The sequence below is a fragment of the Muntiacus reevesi genome, chromosome 9 (assembly GCF_963930625.1).
Source record: "Muntiacus reevesi chromosome 9, mMunRee1.1, whole genome shotgun sequence".
NCBI classification, from domain to species: Eukaryota; Metazoa; Chordata; class Mammalia; order Artiodactyla; family Cervidae; genus Muntiacus; species Muntiacus reevesi.
Window position 1 is genome coordinate 67367529 of NC_089257.1, and position 25748 is coordinate 67393276.

Here is a 25748-nt window from a genome sequence, read left to right on the forward strand (position 1 = left end):
GAATTCTCCAGGCAAAAGAGTACTGGAGTGGATTGCCATTCCCTTCTCCAGAGGATCTTCCTGACCCAGGGATTGAACCCTCGTCTCCTGCATCACAGGCAGATTCTTTACCCCTTGAGCTACAGGAAAGGCCTAATTTAACCCATAACATCAGATAAATCACCTACAGGTCATTCCCTAGCAGCTGTGCTTCAGATGATTTGTTTGCAGCGAGGGGATTTTTCCCATCACTCCTTATTTTCCTTGACCATTCTATTTAATCTGTTAACGAACAGCCGTGAACATAGTCACCTTCTAAGTGGGCCTGCTCACTGGAGTGAGCTTTAGGTCAATAAAGCATTCAGTGGGCTCTAATTTAATTAGCCAAGTTACTGGGACAGCTGCTGTGTAACTCTGGTTTACGGGCTGCTAGAGCTCACTGCTGATCCCAGGCATTCCTGATGTAGCCTCAGACCCTGGGGAACTTTGCTCCTGTTTTGGTAGGAAAAGAGAGGGAAGTTGAACAGCCATCTAGAATTTCCTACCTTCAATGTGTCTTTCAAAAGTATATGGGAGGGAGGAGAGGGTGAGATGTGTGGAAAGAGTAACATGGAAACTTACATTACCATACGTAAAATAGACAGCCAAGGGGAATGTGCTGTATGTCTCAGGAAACTCAAACAGGGGCTCTGTATCCACGGAGAGGGGTGGGGTGGGGAGGGAGATGGGAGGGAGGCTCAAAAGGGAGGGGATATATGTGTACCTATGGCTGATTCATGTTGACGTTTGATAGAAAACAACAAAATTCTGTAAAGCAATTATCCTTCAATAAAAAATTAATTAATTAATTAAAAAAATTCACTTAGGCAAAAAAAAAAAAAAAAAAAGTATATGGGAACCACCGTAAAAGTCAAAGCCCTGCATTTTCATCTACCTTTTTTTTCATCTTGCCACAAATCAAGTCAGTTTTCTCCCATAATTTTAAAAGGTTCCCTGGTGGCTCAGTGGTGGAGAGTCTGCCTGCCAGTGCAGGAGACCCAGGTTTGATCCCTGGTCTGAGAAGATCCCACACGCTGCAGAGCATCTAAACTCATGTGCCACAACTACCAGCCTGAGCTCTGGAGCCTGGGGACTGCCCTACGGAGCCCACGTGCGGCAGCTAGTGAAGCAGCATGCTCTGGAGTCTGTGCTGCACAAGAGAAGCCCCTGCCATGAGGAGTCCATACACGGCAACTAGAGAAAAAGCCTACACAGTGACAAAGACCCAGCACAGCCATTGGAAAAAAAAAAAAAAAAAGGTTTCCAAAAATCTCCCTCATCTGGATTTGTCAGCTGCTTGCATCCCACCTGTCCGAGCTGGCTTAGTTCCTCAAGCCTCTTCCTGTCTCCCCCACCTAAACACTAGTTCTAGATCTCTCTCTTTCTCCAAGGGCACCAACGTTGTCCGTCTTTCTCTGATCTTCTCAGGTCTGTGGGAGGCAGCCCCAGAGAGGGGGAGAGAGCTCTGGATATAAAGTCAGGAGATTCAGATGCAGTTTTTGCCCTTGTCACTGGACTCACCAGCATGAACCCGGGCATAGCGTTTAGCCCCTCTGTTCTTGGTGTGATCATTAATCAAATGGAGATAGAAGTCTCCTGCCTAGTGTCTCTCCCGGGGTGGTCCTGAAAACAGAGTAAAGTTCAAAGGAGCTGTCCCCACACAGGATGATGTGAAAATGAAGAGAAATCTGATTTTGCGTATGTTGTATGTACCATGCAACATATTACTGGGGCCATTTTGTTGCCTCTGTTTTGCATGTGTGTGTCTGTGTGGGACTGTGAATTCCAAAACAGCAGAGAACTTTGTGCAGTGTCCCAACCCCACCATTTGCAATCAGCCATTGATGTGCTTTGGATAACTGATGAAAGCTGGTCTTGGAGAAGAAAGAAGAGACCAGTGAGTGATAAAGTTGCTCAGCCGTATCTGACTGTTTGCGACCCCATAGACTGTAGGCTGCCAGGCTTCTTTGTCCATGGAATTCTCCAGGCAAAAATACTAGAGCGGATTGCCATTTCCTTCTCCAGGGTATCCTCCCCACCCAGAGATTGAACCCCGGCTTCCTGCATCGCAGGCAGATTCTTTACTGTTTGAGCTACCAGGGAAGCCCAGTGAGTGACAAAGTGGATATCAAAAAAATCTGTACGTGGAGAGACTGACTGACTTTCTCTGAGTGACAAAGCTTTTACAGTCACATCAGTGGTTTAACATTGATTTAAGGTGTTTGCTATTGCTGACCTGGAGTAGATGTTTAGGAAGACACTTTTAATCAAACACATGATTGATTTATTTTGCTACTCCTTTGTGTCTTGATTAAGGCAGCTGAAAAATGCCCTTTGTGTCCAACAATGACACCACTGACGCACCACGTGGGGAGTTCATCCTACAGTTCATATTCCACCGAGCATTTCCTATGTTTGCGTCTGTAGATATAAATGTGAACGGCTCCCAAAGCAAATGGCTTTTAAGCACAGTGAAAAAGAGTCCTTTGATTAACAAAATGAGCAATCTGGGGAGGTCACTTTTATTTACAGTATGTAAATCACAGACTTGATATTTTATTTTTGAGCTTAAGACATCGTCCAGAAACAATGGATGCTTCTTTGTAGGCTTAGAAACCATTTCCTAGAATACGGGTCAGGTTGTTTCTTTGTCTGAAGCTTTGAACAAGGGTGGCTTTGTTTCCCTTTCCTTCTGGGAATGCAGGCTCCCACGTGGGGCGAGGGAGCTGCTTTCCCGACCCTCCCACTCTTTTCTTTATTATTAATTAATTTATTTTTAATTGGAGGGTAATTGCCCTACAATGTTGGGCTGCTTTCTATCATACATTCCACTTTTCACGTCTGCGTCAGTGGCTGATGAGGGACAGCGCAGGACAGGGAAAGGATGGGACTAGGACACGCTGGCTACTGAGCAAGGTGCTAGGAATAGCTGTGTATTAATACAAAGAAAAGACATTACTAATCTTGGATTTGGGGGCTGAGAGGAGACGTTTTGTGATGGGTTAGCAGTTGAGCTATACCTTGAAGCACCAGCAGTTTTCCAGTTGTGAAAACATGAGGGAAGCACAGCCTAGGTAGAGGCATGGGGGTGGGAGTGGGGGTCTGCTTGAGGAATATTCTAGGGCGTTGACTGTAGATGGGATAAAGGGAAGGAGGGATCCAGTGAAACCTGAGGTCAGAAAGATTAGTTTGAGCTTGGATTGTGAAGGGCATTGAACAATCAGCCTAAAGAATGTGCATTTGATCCTGCAGGCCTTGGGGAGTACCTGAAAGCTTGTGTAAGTTAGCAGAATGGCCTGGTCTGTCCTTGTTTAGGAAGGAAACCTGGTAGGCATGTGGAGCACGGATTATGAGGGGAAAGAAGGGAGGCACAATACGGCATCTAGAAAGATGGTACTGATGAACCCGTTCGCAGGGTAGCAATCGAGATGCAGACACAGAGAGCACAGAGGCTTGTGGACGCGGTGGGGGAAGGAGAGCGTGGGGCGCATTGAGAGTCGCAGGGAAACATACACACTGCCACATGTAAAACTAGATTGCCAGGGGGAAGTTTGCTGTATGAGGCAGGGAACTCAAATCTGGTGCTCTGTGACACCCGAGAGGGGAGGGATAGTGTGGGATGGGTGCGAGGTTCAAGAGGGAACGGCCACCTGTATACCTACGGATGACTCTTGATATATGGCAGAAACCAACACAATGTTGAAAAGCAATTACCTTCCAATTAAAAATAAATTTAGAAGAAAAGAAGGGAGGCAGAGGGATTGCTTAGAAGCCAAGGGGTGATAGGAGTCTGAACCAATCCAGTAGGGTGGACCTTTCCTGACTGGGCTGGATGGTGGGGAGGAAGTAAAACTGACAACTGCGGGTGTTGATTGAGTGATTGGCTGCTGGAAACTCTTTACTGAACACTTACCCTGTGCCAGACACTGTGTGCCGCTGAGAGGACAGTCGCTGCGGCTGAGGACCTACCTGTCACCTCACCTGTCACCCCTGGGCAGGGTGTCTGGGCTGCTGGTGGGAGCTCTCCAGGACCGGGACTGTCTGGGGTATTGGGAAGACAGAGGGACATTTGACTTGGGTCTTAAAGGATGGTGGCAAGCTGATCACATCCCTGGGCTGCTTTAAAAAATATATATTTAAGAGATTTATTAAAGCATTTTATCTCAAAGATGGAATCACATACTAATTAGAAACATGCAACCATCATCTTCCACAGTTAAATTAAAATGTGACGTATTTTTCCTGCTTTCATAGCTGAAAACTTCAGATCTTACACTGAAATCATTCACCCTGAATATTTAATTCATCCTTCCTGAAAGTATCCAGGATGGCAAATAACCAAAATGCAAACTATTATAAAAAGAAAGTGCACAGTTAAAAAGGAATAGGTGTAGAGAACACCCCCTTTCCACCAACCCCCATCAAAGGCAAACAATGGCATTTTGCTCTTGCTTAACCTAGATAATCTTCAAAAACCACTAAAATGTAATATTTTTAACAACAGCAACAACAAAATCTGATATTTCATAGGTATCCAAATAGCTTGTTAGTGTTTGAAAAAACATACTTGAACAAAGGAAAAGGTACTTTGTATCAAACAAGTATGAAGAGCCCTGTTTTGCAGCATTCTGTAAAATAAGCAGGACAAAAAGCTGGTACAGGGTTTATTGACAAAGGCAGACTTTCTTCAGGCAGGTATATAAGGAGGCGTTGGTTCTTTCCCAGGCATCTTCACTGCCATTTCACAGGCTGGCAAAACATACTGGGGAGGTGCTTCAAAGGCCGGGTATACAGTAATCTTTGGCATGTTGCTGTTGATGTATTCATAACAGTCCCAAATACAGTTGATCAGATAAGCCTTAAAGTGATGGACAAGGCAAAGAACACAAGAACAATGAACAGGAGGCAGCTGGAGTCCAATGCCAGGAGGTCTTCTTTATAGGGAAAATCAGGTAATTGATCCAGATAGTCTTTGATTCTTGGCAAATAAGTGAGAGAACTGATAGCAACCAGGCAGCTGAGAAAAAAGTCAAAAAGCCAGTAGCAGAAGAGCGGAGTCAACCAACCCAATTGATAAGAAATTGTTCCGTATCCCAGCGTTAAGCTGATTATAAACACAAGAACAGAGGCAGCAAAAAAGAACACAAGCATTATCAGCCATTCTCTCGGACGAATAGTAATTGCCAATGGCTTCATACTGAGTGTTGACAGCTGGCATTGAGTTTGGGTGTGTTACCGCCACGGTCAGCAGAATTGCCATCAACAGGTTGACCACCATGTATCAGGTCCCCAGGATGATCGTCCCGGTGCGGACTTCGCAATAGTGGCGGCATCAGGTGCTGCAGGACTGGTCACTGAGGCTCTGCTTGAAAGTCATGGACACCATTGGGAATCTTGAGGGCCTCTTTCTTGGCCAGGACCCTAACAAACGCCCTTCCACCCTTGTGGAATATCAATAATTGAATATTGATAGCTCCGTCACTGTGTACAAGCCAAATGATGTGTCTTCTTGTGCTGCATTTTAAAAATGATTGCCATTGCTCTAGGGATAAAGCCCAGTCTTTACCTTGGCTCTAAAGGCTCTGCCTAGGACTTCCCTGGTGGCCTAATGGTTAGGAATCCACCTGCCAATGGAGAGAACACAGGTTCAGGCTCGGTCTTATGTCTGTTGCAAGCTCTCTTTGGCACCTGGTGCATCTCAGAGCACTTCCTCAGAGACGTAACTGAGCACCTTCTGTGGTCCTTCGGTTCGTGTGTGCTTCTTCCCATTAACCAGGGTGCTGGTTGATCTTTGGAGCAGGACTGAGTGTGATTTTTGCTCATCACTCTATCTTTGGTGCTTGTACAGTGCTTGGCACATAGTACATTCTCAACAAATAAATATTGACTGGCTGGTGGACTAAAACAATCAGCAAAAGGGGCAACGGTCTTTCAGGAATAGAGGACAGCAGGAACACACGCGCTGTGGTTTAGTGTAGGAAGGACTGGTGACTGGCTTATGCGGAAGGGGTTAAGGGAAGAAAAAGATTAGGCTAGAAACGTATGTTGGATATACTTGGAAAAACCGTCTGTGCCCTGCTAAGAGCACCCTGGATTCACTTTAGGTGCTCCTGTTCCTCCCGTCAGAGACTGCACTCTAATTGTTGGCTTGACCCAACTAGACTATAAACTCCTTGAGGCCAGGGGCTCTGCCTGACTCGTTCGTTAATGTAACTCCAGAATCTAGAATGGTGTATCTGGGACTTGGTAGGAAGCAACAAAAACTTGCTGAATGAATGAATGAATGAGTAAATGAATGAATGCTGTTTATCATGGGAGTTTGAGAGCCATGGTAGGTTTTTAATCTGTTTAGATTTGCTCTAGGAAATGCTGCTTTGGCAGCATGGTAGAAAAAAGAAGGGTACATTTTCATTTATTTTATCCTTTCATGTTGATACTTGAGCATCTAGATTTCTTGAAAAGGAAGGAAGAAAGGTACAGACTGATTCAAATGGAATAGATGAGACGCAGGAGATAAACTGGGTGGGTGTTAGAGTCATTCTGGGGAAGATGCTGATAGATGGTCAGGGGAGTAGCTGTGGGTAGTTGGAAGAAGGGGTAGAATTGAGAGATGATCAATTTGCATGACTGATGGAAGGTGAGAAGTTGGGAGCAGTCAAAGATGATCCCAAGACATTCCCTATTTTCATTTGCCAAAGAAAAGTCAGATTTCTTGCTGGGGAGGAAAGCGGGTAATGCAGGGAGAAGATTGAGTAGGAGTCTCCTCCCATTCCAGTATTCTTGCCTGGAGAATCCCACGGACAGAGGAGCCTGGCAGGCTGCAGTCCATGGGGTCGCACAGAGCTGGACACAACTGAAGAGGCTTAGCACACACGCGTGCCAGGCCCTGCAGGACCCTTCTGAGGCTGCCCTCCCCTCTTGGAATTGCTTGGGCATCCCCTATTCTAGACTTCAGGCAAAATAACAAGACAGAAGGGAGTTCTCCCAGACAATATGCTGATGAAAGAAAGCAGCTCATTACCATATGAGACCACATAGATTTCTTTTCCTTCTAAACACACATTTATCCATTTCTTTGTAATCAAAGCAAGCAATACGGCAACAGACACTTGGGGTTTCTTCGCTGTTAATTGATATGCAGTAATGATCTGCAATAAGTTAACTGGATCTAGCGTTTTCCCAATTTTCACTCACTAAAGCCTCCTTCTTGTTAGACTTAGGAGTCATTCATTTAATTTCTTCATCGAGATAAACACTCTCCAGAGGGTTGGATGGAAGGGGATGTGCTTGGGCCTCATTAGACTGTGGGATGGCAGTAGAGGGTCTGTGGCTTGAACTAACCTCTGTGGGATGATCCAAACTGAACTTGAAGGAGGTGGGGCTATTTGAGGGGATGCGGGGATACTGTGGGTGTAGGTGGACCATGCTACAGGTGGAGACTCTGTGAGGTTGATGGACTCACTGCTGATAGACGAAGCTAAAGAAGGGGGATGGATGGGACTAAGTGGGATGTACAGAGTGTTCCAGAATCTCAAGCCGGCATTACACCAGACATGCTTTCCTCCTGGAGCACCAACATTTCCCTCTCCTGGGGATAAAGTGAGAGCAATTACGGAGGCTGTCTAAGCAAGTCTGAAATCCACAGGGGAGGCAGTCAGAGAAGATCATGGGCAGGCTTAACTCCACAAAGACTGAAGCTGTCATTCACTGGCAGACGCGAAGGGGAGATAATGATCAAGCTGGAACTCCACAGGCACTGGCCGGAGCTGTGGTCACAGGCGGGATTTCTTCTCTTGGAGCCTGCCCATTCAGTGAATATGGGGCTTGTGGGGCATGTTTGGGAGTGGGGAAGACCCTGGGCCAGATGCCTCTTTTAAAAAACTTTATATGTATAAGAAGAAAACACAGGGAATGAGCTCCTTGACATTGGTCATACGTATAAAGTTTTTTAAAAGAGACCATTGAATCTACCATCTCTCTTATTAAAGGAGAAAACTGATGCTCTGAAAGGTGAGTAAGTCATAGCATATTGGAGGCCATCCAGGCCCAGGTCTCCTGACATGTTGACTCTGGATTGATTTGGGTAGTATGGACATTTTAACAATATTAATTCTTCCAATCCATGAGCACAAATTTTGTGTCTTTTACAATTTTTTTTAAATCAATGTCTTATGACTTTCCAGTGTACAGATATTTCACCTCCTTGGTTAAATTTATTCCTAGGCATTTTATTCTTTTTGATGCAACTGTAAATGGGGTCATTTTCCTAATTTATCTTTCTGATAGTTATTAGTATATAGAAACACAATAGTTTTTTGTTTATTGATTTTGTATACTGAAACTTTACTAAATTCATTTGTTTCCAGGCAAGTCTTTCCTGGGGCTCTTGTTGCAGCAGTGCGGAGCAGGAACAAACAACAAGTTCCCAAGCTTGCTTGCTCCCTAGGCGCAGTGTTTCTTATATGGGGTGAGGGTAGGGTTGTGTCCAGGGGTCGGGCTGGAGGGGTGGCTTAGGTGTTTGGCTTACCCCTTAGGGGCATGGTGTGTGCAGGAGGCAGCTCTTCAGAAGTGGCAGTTATGTTTTTGGTTTCTTTCTATCCTTTGTCCAGAATTTGCCCTAACTGCACACCCATGCCATTATTTTTTGTTCTAATAGCTTTTTGATGGAGTCTTTAGGATTATCTGCAAATAAGGAGAGTTTTACTTCTTCCTTTTCAGTTTGCATGCCTTTTACTGTTTTTTTCTTGCCTAATATGACTTTTGTTGGCAAAGTAATGTCTCTGCTTTTTAATATGCTGTCTAGGTTGGTCATAGCTTTTACCTTTGATTATTTTCCAGAATTCTAAAAAAGTTGATTCTGACAAATTCTTGGCCAATTTTCTCATTGTTATGGAGGAGACCATTTTTGAGAGCCTTTACCCTGCCGTTTCAGTGATATCCCTTAGACTATACTTGAAATGCTCTTCTATGTGATTGCCTTCTCATTTCTCAGAAATTCAGCTCAAATTTCCCCTCCATTGTGAAGCCATCTCTGGGTCCTCTGGGTAAGGAATAAGCTCTCCCTTCATTCTCCTGTGCCTCTGTGTTCCTGCTTCTGTTATTTCACTCTGCACAAAGACAGTTCTTTATATCTGTTCCCATCTTTCCTCCCAGTCTGCAAGCTCCTAACTGTGACTTATCATTCCCAAGGCCCAGGTTAGTTCCTGACACACAGTAGGTATTTAAGGCTGAAGCGTATTGTCCGGAGACCTCAGTGCCTGGCCAAGGGCGTCTCAGCTCCAGCCATTGTGTTCTCCTGTTTCTGTGACTGACTCACAGCTGACCTCTGTCTCTTCATTGTATTGTGTGCGGAGATTTCTGTGTGATGATGAGAATTATGACACTGTAACAGTAGCTAGTGTTTACACAGAGTCTATGTTAGACACTAGATGTAAAGCTACAAGATTTTTAAAAATGTATTTAAAAGATCAAATATTTGTGTATTTTGGTTGTACTGGTCTTCGTTGCTACTCCTGGGCCTTCTCTAGTTGCAGTGATTATGTTGTGCAGGCTTCTCGCTGTGGGGTGGCTTCTCTTGTTGGGGAGCGCAGCCTCTGGCTGCAAGGGCTTCAGTAGTTGCAGCATGTGGGTTCAGAAGTTGCGGCACATGGGCTTAGTTATTCCGCGGCACGTGGGATCTTCAATGTCCAGGGATTGGACCCATGTCCCTTGCATTGACAGGCTGGATTCCTATCCACTGTACCACCAGGGAAGTCTGCTAAAAGTTTCATCTTCAATAGCTAAGAGTTTGATACCCAGTAACTCATTTAATTCCAGCATCAGCTCTATGAGGCAGGTACTATGATCATGACTTTACAGGCGAGGCTGGGTGGGGAAGTGGCAGAGCTGGGCTTGGATGAAGGCTGACTGTAAAGCCCATCTTCTTTACTGTCCCATCTGAGGAATCTCTGAGAGGCATTGGAGGAGGAGGAGCCACACTAGCCTTTCCCGTCCCTGAGCCCTCTTCTGCCTGCTTGGCTAGAGAGATGTGGCTGCCAGGTGTGTTTAGCCCATCCTCATGCTTTGAAGCAACATGGCACTAAAGTCTCCTCTAGTAGCTGGTTCCCAGGGCAGTGAGGTGGAGAGGGCCCATTTCCCTGGCATTGGGGTGACAAGCGCAGCCCGGAGAAGAGAGGTGACAGAGATCCCTCGTCATCATCCCAACTGCAGCACAGAGACAGACTGCTGGGAAAGCCAACCCACGCAGAGGTGAGATCTCATCCGCAGGGCTCAGAAACGTTTCAACAAATGCTAATGTCAGTCTCCTGAATACAGCCCTGTCAGCAGGAAGGGGTGTGTGTGTATTATGCCAGCATGCATGGGGCACACTTTTTGGCACAAGCGACCTGGTTGCTAAGCAACCGGAGCTGGCTTCCCCTCCTCCCTGTAACCTTTTTCTCTGTTTCTAAGCTTCCAGTTAGCAGATGGGAGGGGCTGGGGCTGCCCAGCCCAGCCTAGCCCTTGGCCCCCTTTCCTGCAACAAGGGGTCTATTCATGGTTTCTGAGCAGAGTTCATTGTCTCTCTGGTGTGTGTGTGTGTGTGTGTGTGTGTGTGTGTGTGTGTGTGTGTATGTGTAGGGCGATGAAGGGAGGAGCCATGTGTGAAGCAGGGAGACCTCAGCCTCCAACCAAACCCGCCAGGCTATTTAATCAATGCTGATCCAAGAACAGAGCCAGGACTTTGCCTAGCAGAACCCCAGGCTTTCATCAGTGCCACTGACCCACATGGTAAGGCCAAACCCTGTTCTGGCCTCTCTCTCTTTCAACCCCACCCTTGACCCCACCCTTGGGCTTCTTTGTTGTGTTCAGCAGCTAAGTCAAGTCTGATTTCTTGCGACCCCATGGACTGCAGCACGCCAGGCCTCCCTGTCCCTCACCATCTCCCAGAGTTCACCCAGTTTCATGTCCATTGAATCAGTGATGCCATCCAACCATCTCATCCTCTGCCACCCTCTTTTCCTTTTGCCTCTGGCAGCTCTGGTGCACAGGCTGAATCCTAGAGGGGGCCCCGTGTGGCCAGGCATCTGGTTTCATTTTCCCTGGGGGCTGACATCTATTTCCCTCTCTCATCCCCCATATGGCTAAGCCAGGAGCTTTGCCCATAGGTGACTCTTAGTAAATCATTATTACTCAAAAGGAGGACCTGTGTCATTAAAGACCATTTTTTCAGGCTACCACAGGAACCTGGACAGGTGAGTGCTGAGTTGGGGCAGTGTCCCAGGTGAGGCCAATTTGTTCAGAGGCCGAATGTCAATCCAGGCTCCCTTGATCTGAGACAGGAAAACAGGCTGAGCGTGCCCTGGAATTCTCTCCAGACTAAGGCTGTTGACAGGTGGTCTGCAGGGAGATGGGCGTCACTTCAAGTTTAGGGACTCTTTCAACTGGAGTGGAGTATAATTTCATTGAAGAAAAGATCCATAGCTTTTCTAATTAATATATTGGGCTTCCCTGGTGGCTCTGACGGTAAAGAATCTGCCTGCAATGCAGGATACATGGATTCGATCCCTGGGTCGGGAAGATCCCCTGGAGAAGGAAATGGCAATCCACTCCAGTATTCTTGCCTGGAGAATTCCATGGACAGAGAAGCCTGAGGGGGTATAGCCCATGGTGTCACAAGAGTCAGACATCACTGAGCAACTAATACACTATTAATATATTATTATACTTAATATTTGTGTTTTACTTTATAAAACCCTTTCAGCCACATCATCTGTTTAGTTTCTTCCTTCCTCCTTCTCTTCCTCTATCTTTCTCTGTCTTCCTTTCTTCTTTCTTTCCTTCCTTCTATTCAATGTGCATTAACCGAATTCCCACTTTGTGCTAGGACTTGAGCCAGACCTCGGGATCCTAGACCAGAGAGAAAGGGGAGAGAGAAAGACAAGTAAAGAAGCATAATATAGGGTCACAATAGGTGCCCTGTGGGTTGAAGAAAGCTTCCTGGAAAGATGGCACTTAAGTGGAGTCTTCAAGGCTCCTAGGGGTCAGTGTGTGTGGAAGAGGAGAGCAGGCCCCATGCCTTCATGGAGTGAGAGTGTGTGAAGGTGTGAGGATGGGCATGAGTGTCAACATGACCCCAAGTCCTGCTGTGGAAGAGTTAGGGCTGGGAGGTGAGGATGGAGAGCTGAGGAGGGGTGAGATCATAGAAGATGCTGTGAGTCATGGCAGGATGCTTCTCCTGAAGGCTACAAAGACCTACTGGGTGCTATGAAGATGAGGTTAATTTGCTCATGTTTGCATTTTAGAAAGATCACTCTGGCTTGGAGATGGAATGGAGACAAGGCTAGAGAGGGGAGGCTACTCAGTGGGAAGCAGGGGTTATCACTCTTTATTTCATAAATGAGAAAATTAAAACTTGGAGGGTTGATGAGTTATGACATTCACACAGTAGGTTGTAGACCTGGCTTTGAACCGCTTGTCCAGTGGTTTTTGCCAAGATATTCTCCATTACTCTTCTTCACAGCTCATGAACTTCTGACAAATGTTTGACATACCCTCCTCTAAGCTTTCTTACTCCCACTCCTTTGCCTCCTCAGTACCTTTTTCCTGGAACACCCAGTGCCCATATATGTCATTTCAAACCCTATTCATCTATGAGGGCCTGTCTCAAAGGCTACCTCTTCCAGGAAGCCTTTCTTGATCTTCCCAATAAGAAGAAAGCTGTCCTTTTGAATCCCAGTGGTAGCTGAACTGAACTTCCCTTTTGTCACTGAACACAACTTACCTCCAAGGACTCACATGCAGATTCTTTGGGGTGGTGGTGGTGGAGGTCCACATTCATTAAATCTTGAACTGCTTACAGCATCCCCCATCGTGGCCTGTCCACTTGGGCTAAATACTATCTACTGGGTGAATAACTGCATGGTTCACTGGGGAGGGGCTCTTCTTCCTCTGAGATAGGAGGGAATGATGAAGGTGGGATCTTAGAATCTGATGGGGGATGTTGAGGGATTCAGTGGATGCCCTCCATGCTGGTGAGTGGTTGGTGAAAAGTGTGGGCTTCGGAGCCAGCCTAGTCTAGGCTCAGGTGTTTGCTGTGACACTTACTGGGTGTGTGAGAGTAAGGTGAGTAGGGCTAGGGGTTCTAGGAGAGCTGGGAGGCCCGAGGGGCCTCTATGGGGACACACGCGGAGACCCCAGGGTGGCAAAAGACTTGCAAGTGGCAGCGAGGATGTGGCTGGAGTTAGAGGGCGGGGACTTGCGGTGGGTGGAGATTTTCTTCTTGCTGAGTGACTGACAGCTGTCTCCGCAGAGCCTGGTGCAGGATGGCCAAGCCCCTACAGAAGCTCAGGATGCAGAGGATGGTCCGGGATCCGCGGAACCAGGAGACCCGCTACGGAGGCCTGAGACACAGCAGCAACCCAGTAGGCCAGACTGGGCCACCGGGGAATGACAGGGTGGGGGCAGTGAAGGGACCATCTTCCCACATCCCCCAGCTTCTTTCTCCCCAGATCTTCCTAGGTCAACCTTAAATGACTGATGGCCAGAGGCTTTCTCACTATCTGTCCTAGACCTGCTTTTGCTCTGTTTCCCATCTGGGGGCTTAAGTGGGCTCTGAGGCTCCAGTGATCGGAGCTCTGCACCCCCGCCCCCACCCATCCCATGATAATGGGGCAGGGGGAGGCAGGCAGGTGCAGTGGGGCAAACTCCTGCCGCTGCTCGCTGGCTGTCTGGCCCCAGCGTGGTGCCTCAGGGTGCAGTGGGCTGGTGGGCAGGGGTAGGGCCCTCAGACATTCCTCTGCCCTCCGCACAGTCTCTGGGGCAGGGCGCTGGTGTGCCGGGCGGTGCAGCTGGGCGGTGCTGGGAGCCCTGGGGCTGCTGGCTGGTGCAGGCGTCGGCTCCTGGCTTCTAGGTCAGTTCTGGGACTTTCAGTGGCTGGGGGAGGGACAAAGAATGGACTCTGGGGGTGCTAGGAGAGAGGAGCAGGTAGTGAGCAGGTGTCTTGGGCAGGTGGGATGACTGTCTCTTCCATCTACTCTGACAGCAAGTGGAGATGGGATGCAGGTCCAGCTGGAGGGACTCAGGCTCTATGCAGAGGAACGTTTTCGTCCTATAGTGAGAAATGTGCTTGAGTGGGTGATTCCGGGAGGCCCTAGTCAAGCTTTCCCTGGAGATCTTTCCCAGTGTGCGCGCAAGAGACAGACAGACAGAGATGAGACAGAGAGCATGATGCCTCTCTGCGTGTTGGGAGGGACCTGCCAAAAGCAGGGTGGTAATGAGGAGTCCCCGGGGGCTGCCTTGCCTCCCTCTGCAGCAGGCGTCTTGTTCTGTGCCTGGGCCGCCTCCTGGGGACCCCTTCCTTTCCCAGCCTCTCCTCTGTGACCCTCTCCTGGTCCTTGTCCTCTGAAGTGCTGTATCTGTGGCCAGCTGCCTCTCAGCCCACTCCTGGAACCCTGCAGGATGAGATGACTTTGAACTGCTCCGAGGCCAGCAGTGAGGAAACCCTGCTCCCCTCGAATCCCAGAACAGGTGAGGCATACCCCCAAGGTGGGGAAACTCCCCTCCCCACCCCACCAGGCCCAGGGCCCCTGCACAGCGCTGGGATCCTTTGAGTTTGCAGTAATCCACGTACATCTCCTGTGCTGTGAGGGTGAGGCCCTGGTCCAGCCTCCAGGAGCTGATCTCTGATTCAGGGCTTTCAGCACTCCCTGGGACTGTTTTGACCCCTAGCGGGGGCACCGCTTAAAAACCAGGCTGCCAGGAGAGGTGGTGACTGGCCATTTGGACAGAGGGAGCCTGCTGTATGGGGGAAGAGGAGCCAGGTGTGTGTGGGGGGCCAGTGCGTGGTGGACAGGGGTCTTGGCCCAGTGGCAAAGGCGGCGTAGAGGTCTGGAAACATCACACCACACTATCTCCCCATTCCCTCCTCCAATCTTGTTCCCTCCCCTCCAGGTGAGGGTGAACGGTCAGAAGATACGGTGCTGCCAAGGCTGGGGTTAGAATCAGTTACAGAAATTAGTTAGGATCAGCTTGCCTGCCTTTGCTAGTTGTGTGTGCCTCTGAATACATTACTTCTTTGAACTTCCATGTCCTTCTCCATGAAGTGGAGATAAAAATGTTTACTGCGTGAAGCTGTAAGCATAATAAGAGCATAAAGTAAGATGCTCAGAAAAGCAGAGCTCGGAAAAAGCAGATGCTCAAAAAGTGGGTACCATCACCAGTACCGTCACAAGATTTGAAATCGGATGACCTGGCTCCATCACTTGCAGATCCTGTGACCCAGGGCAGATCGCTTGATCTTCGTGCCTTACTTCCTGCTGCAGAATGGGGAGGATGGGCACTGTCATGCCATCGGGCAGCTGTGACCCTTGGTGATGGAGCTCGTGTGATAGCGCCTGGCTAAACACAAACCTGAAAGGCGGCAGAGAGAGGGGTTCTTTTGTTCTCAGCACCGCTGGCTCCCGGGGGAACAGGGAGCCCGACATTGGGTGACCCAGGCCATCATGAAGGCCTCTTCAGGCCCCACGGTGAGGGGTCCAGCCCCTCCATACCGCTGCAGACGGGAAGTGGCTTTCATGCCATGATCTCAGTATCTTTCAGAATAAACACTTCTGAGGACTTCTTGCTGGAAGTACAGCTGAGGGCCCGGCCAGGCTGGCTGCTGGTCTGCTACGAGGGCTGGAGCTCTGCCTTGGGGGCGCGGGTCTGCAGAAGCCTCGGACATCTCAGGTAACTGGGGCCGGACTTGGGGCCCAGGCAGGGTGGAGGGTGGGTGGGTCAGGGAGGGGCTTTGGAGACCCTGCCTGCTACCATCAGGGTACTCAGGAAATGGCAAGAGGTCATTTTGGTCGTCTCCTGGCCTCTGGGCAGGATGGTGCCCCAGCCTGTTTCTCTCCTTGCTTTTCAACATCCTTGCTTTTCAACAAAATACAAATCCCAGCAGAAGTCATTCATTGTCAAAGTCTTGCTCAGTCACTACCCTGGTGTAGCATCTCCTATACATTTTGTTATACTAACGCCTCATCTCTCATATTGCCATTTAAAGCCAATTTCCTCCCATTTGATTCCCCTTTCCTATCGAGACTCATTCACCACAAGGCAGTGAACCTGTCTGACATCAGGCTCAACAGTTCCAGGGAGTTTGCTCAGCTCTCTCCTAGACTGGAAGGCTTCCTGGAGGAGGTGTGGCAGCCTAGGTAGGGCTTCTCCGGAAGGGGTGGGCTTGGGGGTGGGACTGAGGTGCCCCTCACTTCTGTGAATAACCCAACAAAAATCTTCCCATCATGGGAGCCTAGTGGTGAGGACACCAGAGGTGTAAGATAGGACGACAGAGAGGAATGTTTCTCTTCATACGATTTCTGCCCATATATATTATTTATTTGCCCCTCACAAAAACAGCAGGATTGGGTGTTATTGTCAGAGGATTTGAAATGGTACTCTTATTCCCATTTCACAGATGGGGAAACTGAGACTCAGTGAGGTAAAGGGCCTTGTGTAAGGTCACAGAACTGATAATTGGCCAAGCCATGTCTTGAAACCAGGCTCTTGCCTCCAGACTAGTCCCGTTTACCCCTGCTGCACTTCATTTGGATGACTCTGGTATCTCAGGACAGAGATAGTAAACTGCTTGGAACCCAGAGACTCTCCAGAGAAGAGAGGGCTCTGGGACGGACCTTCCCCCGATCCTGGGGGCGGGCATCCTCAAGCTCCCCAGCAGTCCTCTCAACCCTGCTCTGAAGCCTTCTGACCACTGCAGACACTGTTCCTGTCTGAACGTTGGCCCCTCTGACCCAGCTCCTGCCCCCGATGCTCCATCAGGGGAACGCAGCGCTCCTGCCTTAGATGTTGGAACAGGCAAAGGGAAACAGCAGTGGACAGACTTCGGCCAGGAGAGCCAGAGGGTTGTGGGTTTGGGAAACCAGTAGAAACTGAGGATCCAGGCGTTGGATGCTGGGGCCAAGAGATGAGCAAAGAGAAGAGGACTTTGGTCCAAAAGGAGTGGAGGTTTATGCTAAGAAAGAGGAGGGGAGAGGAGGGCAGGCTGTGAGTGCACCACGCTGGGCAGAGGGCTTGGATGAACTGGGGTTGGCTTGGGCAGGAACAGCAGGTGAAGGACCGTGTCCGTTCACTCACTCGCCTATCCACTATGAGCATACTTGGGGCTTCAGTGGGAATACTGCATTTTTACACCCATCAAGGCTCCGTTTGTAATTCTGGGCTCTGCCCCCATCGACGCCCTGAGTGGCCAGGCTGAGCCTGCTTACTGCCCGGGAGACCTGCCACGCGGAGGGGTCTGAAGGCTTGGGTGGGGGCGGGAAGCGGACAGCCGTGGCCACAGAGCGGCCCTGTCTGCTGTTCCCCAGCAACGCCTCCTCCTCCAGGCCCCAGGGGGGGTTGGGCCGGGGCTGGGCCCCCATCTAGCTCCTTGCTGGCGCTGCCTTTGTTTCGCAGGGTCCGCTGTGCTTCTGGTCAAATCGTCTCCCTCAAGTGCTCCGGTGAGTCCCCTCCCGGGTCTGGGAAGGAGGCGCTGGCAGAAGGGGGTCTCCCCCATGCCCCTAGGGTGGGAGAGTTCCAGTGGGACACTCGCCTGGGTCTGGGGGGATGTCTTGCCCACCCATCCACAGGGCCCTTCCTGCAGACAGTCTTGCCAGAACAGAGACCCATGGATGCCTCTGTTCTGCCGCCACCAGCCACTGATCTGGGCAGGCGACCTCCTTGCTTCAACCTCCGCCCTGGCCTCTAACACCCCCTCCCCTTCTTCCGGAGCACCCCAAAGCGGAAGCAGCAGCTTCCGGAGTCTAAGGAGGGCCAAGTCAGAGATAGTGCATGGAGTTCCTTTCTCCCGTCTTCCCGGTCACCTGGCCATCTTCACGTGTCATCTTTATCTGTCCTCCCGCACGACAGGCCCCCGTTTGACCTCTCCTACGGCCCGGGAGTTTTCTTAGGTCCTGAGGCTCTGTGGATGATGCAGTCACAGTCCCTCCCTTAGCAAGATGGCCTTTCCGCTCCATGCCTAGGACCAGGAATGATAAACAGCAGTCGTCCACACTCCCTGACACAGATGGCCTCTGTGTCCATCTCATGGGCGCTTGTCTGTTTGCAGAGTGTGGGGCCAGGCCCCTGGCTTCCCGGATCGTGGGCGGGCAGGCGGCGGCTCCTGGGCGCTGGCCCTGGCAGGCCAGCGTGGCCTTGGGCTCCCGGCACACGTGCGGGGCCTCCGTGCTGGGCCCGCGCTGGGTGGTGACCGCGGCGCACTGCATGCACAGGCAAGTCGGGGGCCTCCAAAACGGGAGGAGGGCGCCTCCGGGGCCTTTTCTGTTGGCCGTCGGTATCCTGTATAAGATGTCCAACTGTCTGCCTGCCACGTCTGCTGCAAGTGGGCCCCGGGGTGTTCGTGAAATTCCCCCTGTTCGGTGCCAAGCACAGTCCTGCCGGAATGACAGTAATAATACAAACATGGGTTCTTCAGCTTCATTTGGTTTTTAAGGTTTTAAAGTGCTTTCCTGCTCACATCCTTCTGTACTTCTTAACATTTATCAGCACCATAATTAAATCAGTTTCCATGTCATTCTTTATGGCTTTCCTCCCCTTCAGACTGGACGCTCCATGGGGGCAGGCAAGAGTCTTCTTTACCACTGATTCCCTTTGTGGATTTCCCTTGCCTTGTTCCCATGGCCTACAACAGTCCTGAAATACAGTAGGTACTTAACACTGGTCGGAAGGAAGGAAGGGTTCTCCAGCCTTCTTCTTGGGCGTCAGGCAGGGCAGGTGGTGTAACCCTCATGTTATAGCGAGGAAGCCAAGGCCAGGAGAGGGGAAGTGGCTGCCCTGTGATCACACCTAGGAAGTGGGGAAACCACACCTAGGAAGCGGGGAGACAGTGCTGAGGGCAGCCTTGCTGACTCAGCTTAGAGCTCTCATACCACACGAGGCTCTTCCTTATGTGCTGCAAAACCTGGAGTGGGTGATGCTGGAGGGAGGCCGTGGTGGCCGATGACCACAGCGTCTCACTTCTCAATCCATCAGGGCCTGAGCATTTATTAAGCACCTACTGATTGCCCTGTGTCTTACCAAATGCTGGGGCAGATTCGAAAAGGCCTGGGTCCTGGGAACTTGCAGCTCGGGGATGGGGCCCCACTCACAGCCTCGCTGGTGGCTTCTTCCACCTGCCACCTCACCTATGTCAGCGTCTCCTGCCCCTCCTTCTCCCGGGCTCAGCGCGGCCTCCGTGTGCAGTTTCAGGCTGTCCCGTCTGTCCAGCTGGCGGGTCCATGCGGGGCTGGTCAGCCACAGCACGGTCAGGCCACACCAGGGGGCTGCGGTGGAGCGGATCATCGCCCACCCTCTGTACAGCGCCCAGAACCATGACTATGATGTGGCCCTCCTGCGGCTCCGCACCCCACTGCACTTCTCAGGTGAGGCTGTAGCGAGGGGTGGTGCCCGGAGGGTGGGAGCCACGAGGGTTCCTAAGACCCCCCATGCTGTGAACTGTACAATGGTCACTTCATTTGGGAGCCGTCATGGACTCTGGCATCACGGGGACCTTGGGTTGCACCAACTCTTCCACACGCTCTTTTGGGGACAAAGGGTCTGGCCCTTTTCATAGCTGGGGGGCAGGTGGGATTTGCCTCGAGGTCCTCAGAAAAGCTTCCCAGTGGCTCCATCTCCAGCAGGCTGCTCCACCCAGTTCCCAGGCTGGTGCCAGGTCCCAGCCGGGTTAGGATGGATAATAGTTAACTATATAGTTACTGGGCTTCTTACGTGGCCCTAGTAGTAAAGAACCCTCTTGCCAAGGCAGGAGATGTAAGAGACACAGGCTTGATCCCTGGGTCAGGAAGATCCCCTGGAGGAGGGCATGGCAACCCACTCCAGTATTCTTGCCTGGAGAATCCCAGGGACAGAGGAGCCTGGTGGGCTACAGTCCATGGGGTTGTAGAGTCAAGAGACGACTGAAGCGACTTAGCACACAGCACGTGTAGTTAACAGGATAACAGTTAATAAGCAGCACCATGTTATGGTTAATAAGACCTACTTTACCAAACATCCTTTCACCACCACCCCCCATCCTTGTAACAACCCTTTCACCTCCTCACCCTCATCATAAGCCTGACAGGGAGCTGAGGCAGGTGTGTAACGATGAGGGAAGTGACCCTCTTCCAGTTGAGGAGGCAGATAGTTCCCGGGCGGGGCGTCTCCTCCACAGCGTCTGCCCTCGAAGGGCAGGCAGCTCCCTCTTCCACATGCATGTGCCAGGCATGTGCCTGTGCATGCCCTCACACACTCACACACTTGTGCAAGGCTCACATAAGTGCACACGCACACCTACACCTGCATGCATACTCTCACACCACGTGCACGTGTGCACACACACACTCATTCACACTCAGCACTCCTCCCTTCCATTGTTTCTTGGGATATCCCCAGCCACAGATGTTACTCTATGCTGTTTACAGAGTCTACCATGTACGACTGCTCTCTGCACGGGTGATCAACAGCTAATGCTTCTAAATTGACTTAAATATACTTAAAGGGAAACTTGAGGTTTCTACCAAACTGGAGACCTTATGACTTAGAGTGAATATAACAACCACAAAAATGTACAGACTGGAGGCAAAACAGTGCTCAGTCCCAGCTTGGCACTCAGCTCTGCGGAACTGCTGAGTCGGGCCGCTCTCTCTGCTTAGAAGGGGTGGATCGGGGTTGAGAGAGGCAGAGAGCGGCCCAGACAGCCTCTGTCTCCTCAGTGCAGAGGGGCTGAAGGAGAATCGAAGAGGAAATACTTTCTCCCAGTGAAGTGGTGTTTACCTAATGGCAGGTCTATACACTCTGTAAAATCAGGTTCGGACTCACCCCTAGGACAGGTCACATAGTTTTGGAACCATGTCCCAAGAGGATCCAGACACCCTGGGGAAAATCTAAACTGGGTGCTCATTAGGAGAAGTTTTAGGTACAAGCACCCAGCAGGAGTTCCCACTCCTCATCGGTCCCAGGTGGGGGGTAGCACGTGTACCCCGCCCAGCCTAGGGCGCCATGTACACTGCCGTTTCCACATGGTCCTCTGCGTGAATGATGACCCCCAGGTGGTACAGAGCCTGGCCCGCACAGCCACGCAGGAAGCTGGAACTAGGGGTGTTTGAAGAAGGGGCGAGGAGGACTGGATGGCCCTGGTCCTTGCGCCCAGGTGTGGGGGCAGACAGGTGGAGCCTGAGTGGGGCCCAGGACCACTGCCTCTCTGCAGACACCGTGGGCGCTGTGTGCCTGCCGGCCGAAGAGCAGGATTTTCCGAGGGGCTTGGAGTGCTGGGTGTCTGGTTGGGGCCACACTGACTCCAGCCACAGTAAGTCAGCTCCCAGGGCCCTGGGTGCACAGGATGGGGGGTGGGGAGTGGGAGGGGAGGCATCTGTCCCCAGAAGTGAGGCACCTCGGCCTCCTCCTCCCTGGCCACAGGGCAACACAAGCCCCCTTCTCCTCTGGCATCACCCTTGGTCAGACTGGGGGGCCCCAGGGTCCTTCTGGGAGAACAAACTGGTATTTTCCCCGAAACCCAGGCCCTGTCTTCTCCCTCCCCGCCTCCCAGGAGTGCCAGGGCCTCAGCATCAGGATGTATGTGTGATGCACACCCCTCCCCTCCAAGTCAGACGACCTTCCTGGCCAGAGTCCTGGGCTTCCATGTCCCTGGGGTCCCTGACGCCCTCTAGCGCCTCCGCCTTGCCCGCCTCCATGTGTGAGCCTCCCACCTCCCATCTACCTCCCTGCAGCCCACAGCTCCGACGTGCTCCAGGACGCCCTGGTGCCCCTGCTCAGCACCCAGCTCTGCAACAGCTCTTGCGTGTACAGCGGGGCCCTGACGCCCCGCATGCTGTGTGCCGGCTACCTCGACGGGAGGGCGGATGCGTGCCAGGTGCGGCCGAGGGCCTGGTGCGGGGCGGGGGCTGCGGGCTGGGCGCCTGGCCTATGTCTTCTCTGGTAGAAGAGGAGGAGCCCAGGCAAGTGGGCAGCGCAGTGAGGGGAGAGGAGGGGCGAGGCGAGACGGGATTCATCCTGGAAGCAGGCCAGCTTGGAGTGCACGGTGCGCGCCCAGCCTGTGGTGGGGGCGGGGAGCACGCTGGCTCCCCTCCAGTAGGAGGGACTTAATGGCCCGCTTCTCTGTGTCCGGTGGCTGGATCCCTCAGGGGGACAGCGGGGGTCCCCTGGTGTGTCTGGACGAGGGCACGTGGCGCCTGGTGGGGGTGGTCAGCTGGGGACACGGCTGCGCAGAACCCAGCCACCCCGGAGTCTACGCCAAGGTTGCCGAGTTCCTGGACTGGATTCAGGACACGGCGGCGCAGGTGAGTGGGGGCAAGGGGAGAAGACCGGTTTATGAAAGACCCAACCCTCGCCCTTAGACCTGGGCTTTGCTGGGGGAGGGGGAAGGTTTTAGACTGCCAGGACGAAGTGGTGCTTATGACGGCTGAAGCCATTCTATCAGTTTAAGCGTTCACTCGGGAAGAATCTACCCGAGTTTGTAGCCCAGATTCCTAAGCTTGGTAAACTTCAGTGTCCTGGTTATAACCATCCAGTCTATCTTATATGCTGTGATATAAGATTACATGATGACAATTATATGAAGTAAGGCCTGCTCAGCTCTAGGCTTGGAGTGAGTGACCCAAGTGTTATGAAGCATTTATTTATGACCGTTTCTCTTCCCTGGTCCTGCCTGCCCTCCGTGTATGAGGGAGAGAGCTCAGCATCTAGCAGTCTGGTTTCAGCAACTAATTCATTCTGTGTGGTCCTGAGCCTACCTCTCCACTTCATCCTTACAGTGGGAAATGCAAGTGAGGAAACAAAAGCCCGTGATTTGTATAAAGTCCTTTACAAATAGATTTCCCGCATGATACTGGGAAGCGTCTTTCTGCAAATCTGGGCTCAGGGCAGGTGGTGGATAATACACTTTTTAGAGTTTACAGGACACCTATGTATCCATCTTCTCATTCAAACCTTACAAAAACCCTGGAGAAACGGATATTCCAGTCACATTTGATAGAAGTGGAAGTGAAGGAGCTGAGTGGTTACTGCTAAGTCACTTCAGTTGTGTCCGACTCTGTGCGACCCGGTCCCTGGGATTCTCCAGGCAAGAACACTGGAGTGGGTTGCCATTTTCTTCTCCAGTGCATAAAAGTGAAAAGTGAAAGTGAAGTCGCTCAGTCATGTCTGACTCTGCTGAATGGTTAAGTGATGTTTAAAAAATTGTTTTTGGAGTATAGTTATTTACAGTAGTGTGTTGGTTTCGAGTGTACAACAAAGTGAATCTGTTATACAGATACATATAGCCACTCTTTTTAAGATTCTTTTGGACGTATACACACTGCTATATATAAAATAAGTGATCTATGAAAATGCTAGCTGCTTGGCTCATGGAGGGAGGAGCCATGCTGCGGATCAGCTCCTTTCTCTTTCAGCCCAGGACTCCCTTCCCCAGTGCTATTGATTTGTTTTCTCCATCTCACTACACACCAGCCTCATGTTTCCTGGGCCCTCTGGCAGGTTCACTAGATGGAAGAGAAGCAGCCCTGGACGCAGAAGGCATGGATCTCTTTTCAGTGCACAGGAGACCATCACCACCCACCGGCCAGCCTCCAGGCCACTGTGCCTCTCTCCGTGGGCCCTGATTTCCAGTCTATCTCAGCGGAGCGCCTCAATGATGGGAGGGAAGCTGGGACTGGGCTGGGAAGCTGGGGGAGCAGCGGGCTGGGGCAAGGGGGCGCAGCTGGAGAGGAAGAGGCTGTCAGCGGCAGCGAGGAACCTGCCCTTCTGTCTCCTCCCCTCTGCGGCCCTTTGCCTATCTTTGGGAGGATGCCCAGGCCTGCCCTGGGCCTGCCTTCTCCGCACTTTCAGGTCGGGGAAATGCCTCCCCAGAGACCCAGACTGGGATGCTCCTGGGCAGATGGGGTCAGGACTGTGTCAGCCCAGGTTAAGCCCACGGAGTCAGGATCCTCCCCACCCTCCTGTGGATCTCACCTACTTCCTGACTCTGGCTGGCTCTGCTGCGGTGGGGCAGGAGACCACTGTAAGAATACTCTGGTTGGCATTGGAATAGCGGGGAGGTTTTAAAATGACAGTTCTGTGAACTGGTCCAGGACTTTGGTATTAAAGTGAAGTACGGTCTCGGTCTCCTCCTCCTATTCCCGCCGTCTCTCTCTCTCACACGCCCATGTGAAAGTGGTAGTAGAATAATTTCCTCCCATACGTGTTTCTTAAAGCTCTGGAGCTGACTCCTGCTTGTCTCTCTAGTGCTTATTTATGTACTTCTTTACATTTGTTAGGACTTTCCTAGTAGCTGCGAAGGTAAAGAATCTGGCTCCAATGCAGGAGACCCAGGTTCCATCTTTGGGTCGGGAAGATCCCCTGGAGGAGAGAATGGCAACCCACTCCAGTATTCTTGCCTGGAAAATTCCATGAACAGAGGAGCCTGGAGGGCTACAGTCCATGGGGTTGCAAAGAGTTGGCCATGACTGAGCAACTACATTTGTTAAATCTACATGTCATGATTGGCAACAAACAGAAAGCTTCAGGTATCCGGGTGCTCTGATGCTGCATATCTGAGGGCCACCCAGTCAGTGCTTCCTCAGGGAGGGTGTGGCGGCCCACAAGACCTATCTCTCCTCAGCTCTTGTTTCAGGACTGGGTTTTCTGGCTTAGGGAGATGTCTTTCTGAGTTTCTGCCCAGCTAGCATTTTCCTGGTTAAGCTTCTCCCTGACTCTCTCCTCTCTAGCAATTAAAATGCAGTTGGCATCTTGTTTCTAAAAACTGCAATGAATTTTTTATGGTGCTTACCCAAGGAAATCCAATTAGCATTTAGCAATAACAACTTTTTCATGAGTTTATCAGCATTTTTTGAGGGGTAGTACAAATGAAGATTCATTTCTGGAGGGTCTGCTTCCTTTGCAGGAAGTGCTTAAAAACTAAGGGCCACAATTTACTGTGGTATTATCACCTGGGGAAGTGCTTGCTGGGAGTCTGCTGCCCAATTGCAGAAGCAATGTGGGAGGGGCCCCAGCAGGTGGGAGGTAGCCCCACTCTGTGTTCTGAGAGCCTTAACTTCCAGCCTCCATCCCGAGATCAGCCTTTGCTCCTCTGCTCTAAGTCTCCACTTCAAGAGGCAATTCCAGGGCAGCCTAGCTCCCTGGGCAGAGAAGAGTGACCAGCAAGTCCATCAGCAGTGGTCTTTTTTGTGTTTCTGTTGTCCCCTACGCGAACTTGCTTATTGAGAAAGTTTTTATTTACCATACTCATTATGATCTGTTAATAATCAGTAAGATTTGGATACCACTTTACGGATTAGCAATCCTGCTTATGTGTGGTATCTCATTTAAATCTCACACCATCTATGTGGTGAAGCTATTATTGTGCCCATTTCACAGGTGAAAATATTAGTTCAGAAAAATTAAGTGACTTCCGAGCACCAGCCAGCTAATAAGTGCCAAAGCCAGGATGGGAACCATGAGTCTTTTTATGCCAAATCCACCTTACTGTTTTTCACACAGATGAAGAAGATGGTCCAATATTGCCCAGAAGTGTAGAATGGAGGGCTGGTTTTGTCACCTGTCCACAGTAATGCATAGCTATCCCTACTCTTTATACGTGAGGAAATCAAAACCAGGGAAGTTGAGTGGCTCCTGCTAGAGTCCCTTCCTGAGTCATGTTCTTATAGGCAGTTCTGCATGATCTGACTCAAAATGTTACAAATGCGTATCTCCCACAGGAGGACAATAAA

The 25748-nt window shown here is 50.7% G+C and overlaps 1 protein-coding gene and 1 pseudogene across 1 annotated transcript; one reads left to right on the top strand and one right to left on the bottom strand.

Annotated features, from left to right (window-relative positions):
- Positions 1-4705: 4705 nt before the first annotated feature.
- Positions 4706-5434, bottom strand: LOC136175068 (lysosomal-associated transmembrane protein 4A pseudogene; annotated as a pseudogene).
- Positions 5435-6016: 582 nt separating this feature from the next.
- TMPRSS5 (transmembrane serine protease 5) lies at positions 6017-23584 on the top strand. The gene is made up of 12 exons (XM_065944953.1): positions 6017-6027; positions 13845-13906; positions 14404-14523; positions 15585-15723; positions 16077-16190; positions 17446-17489; positions 18098-18260; positions 19231-19409; positions 21233-21331; positions 21753-21895; positions 22167-22322; positions 23518-23584. The coding sequence occupies exons 1-12, from the start codon at positions 6017-6019 to the stop codon at positions 23524-23526; spliced, it is 1239 nt and encodes a 412-aa protein (XP_065801025.1). The 3' UTR covers positions 23527-23584.
- Positions 23585-25748: the final 2164 nt, after the last annotated feature.

What these genes read in the sequence shown, in the direction of transcription:
- TMPRSS5 (XM_065944953.1), top strand. An exon ending in CGTCTCCCTCAAGTGCTCCG is followed by an intron (nt 17,490 to 18,097) that starts GTGAGTCCCCTC and finishes GTCTGTTTGCAG; the next exon opens with AGTGTGGGGCCAGGCCCCTG. An exon ending in CACCCCACTGCACTTCTCAG is followed by an intron (nt 19,410 to 21,232) that starts GTGAGGCTGTAG and finishes GCCTCTCTGCAG; the next exon opens with ACACCGTGGGCGCTGTGTGC.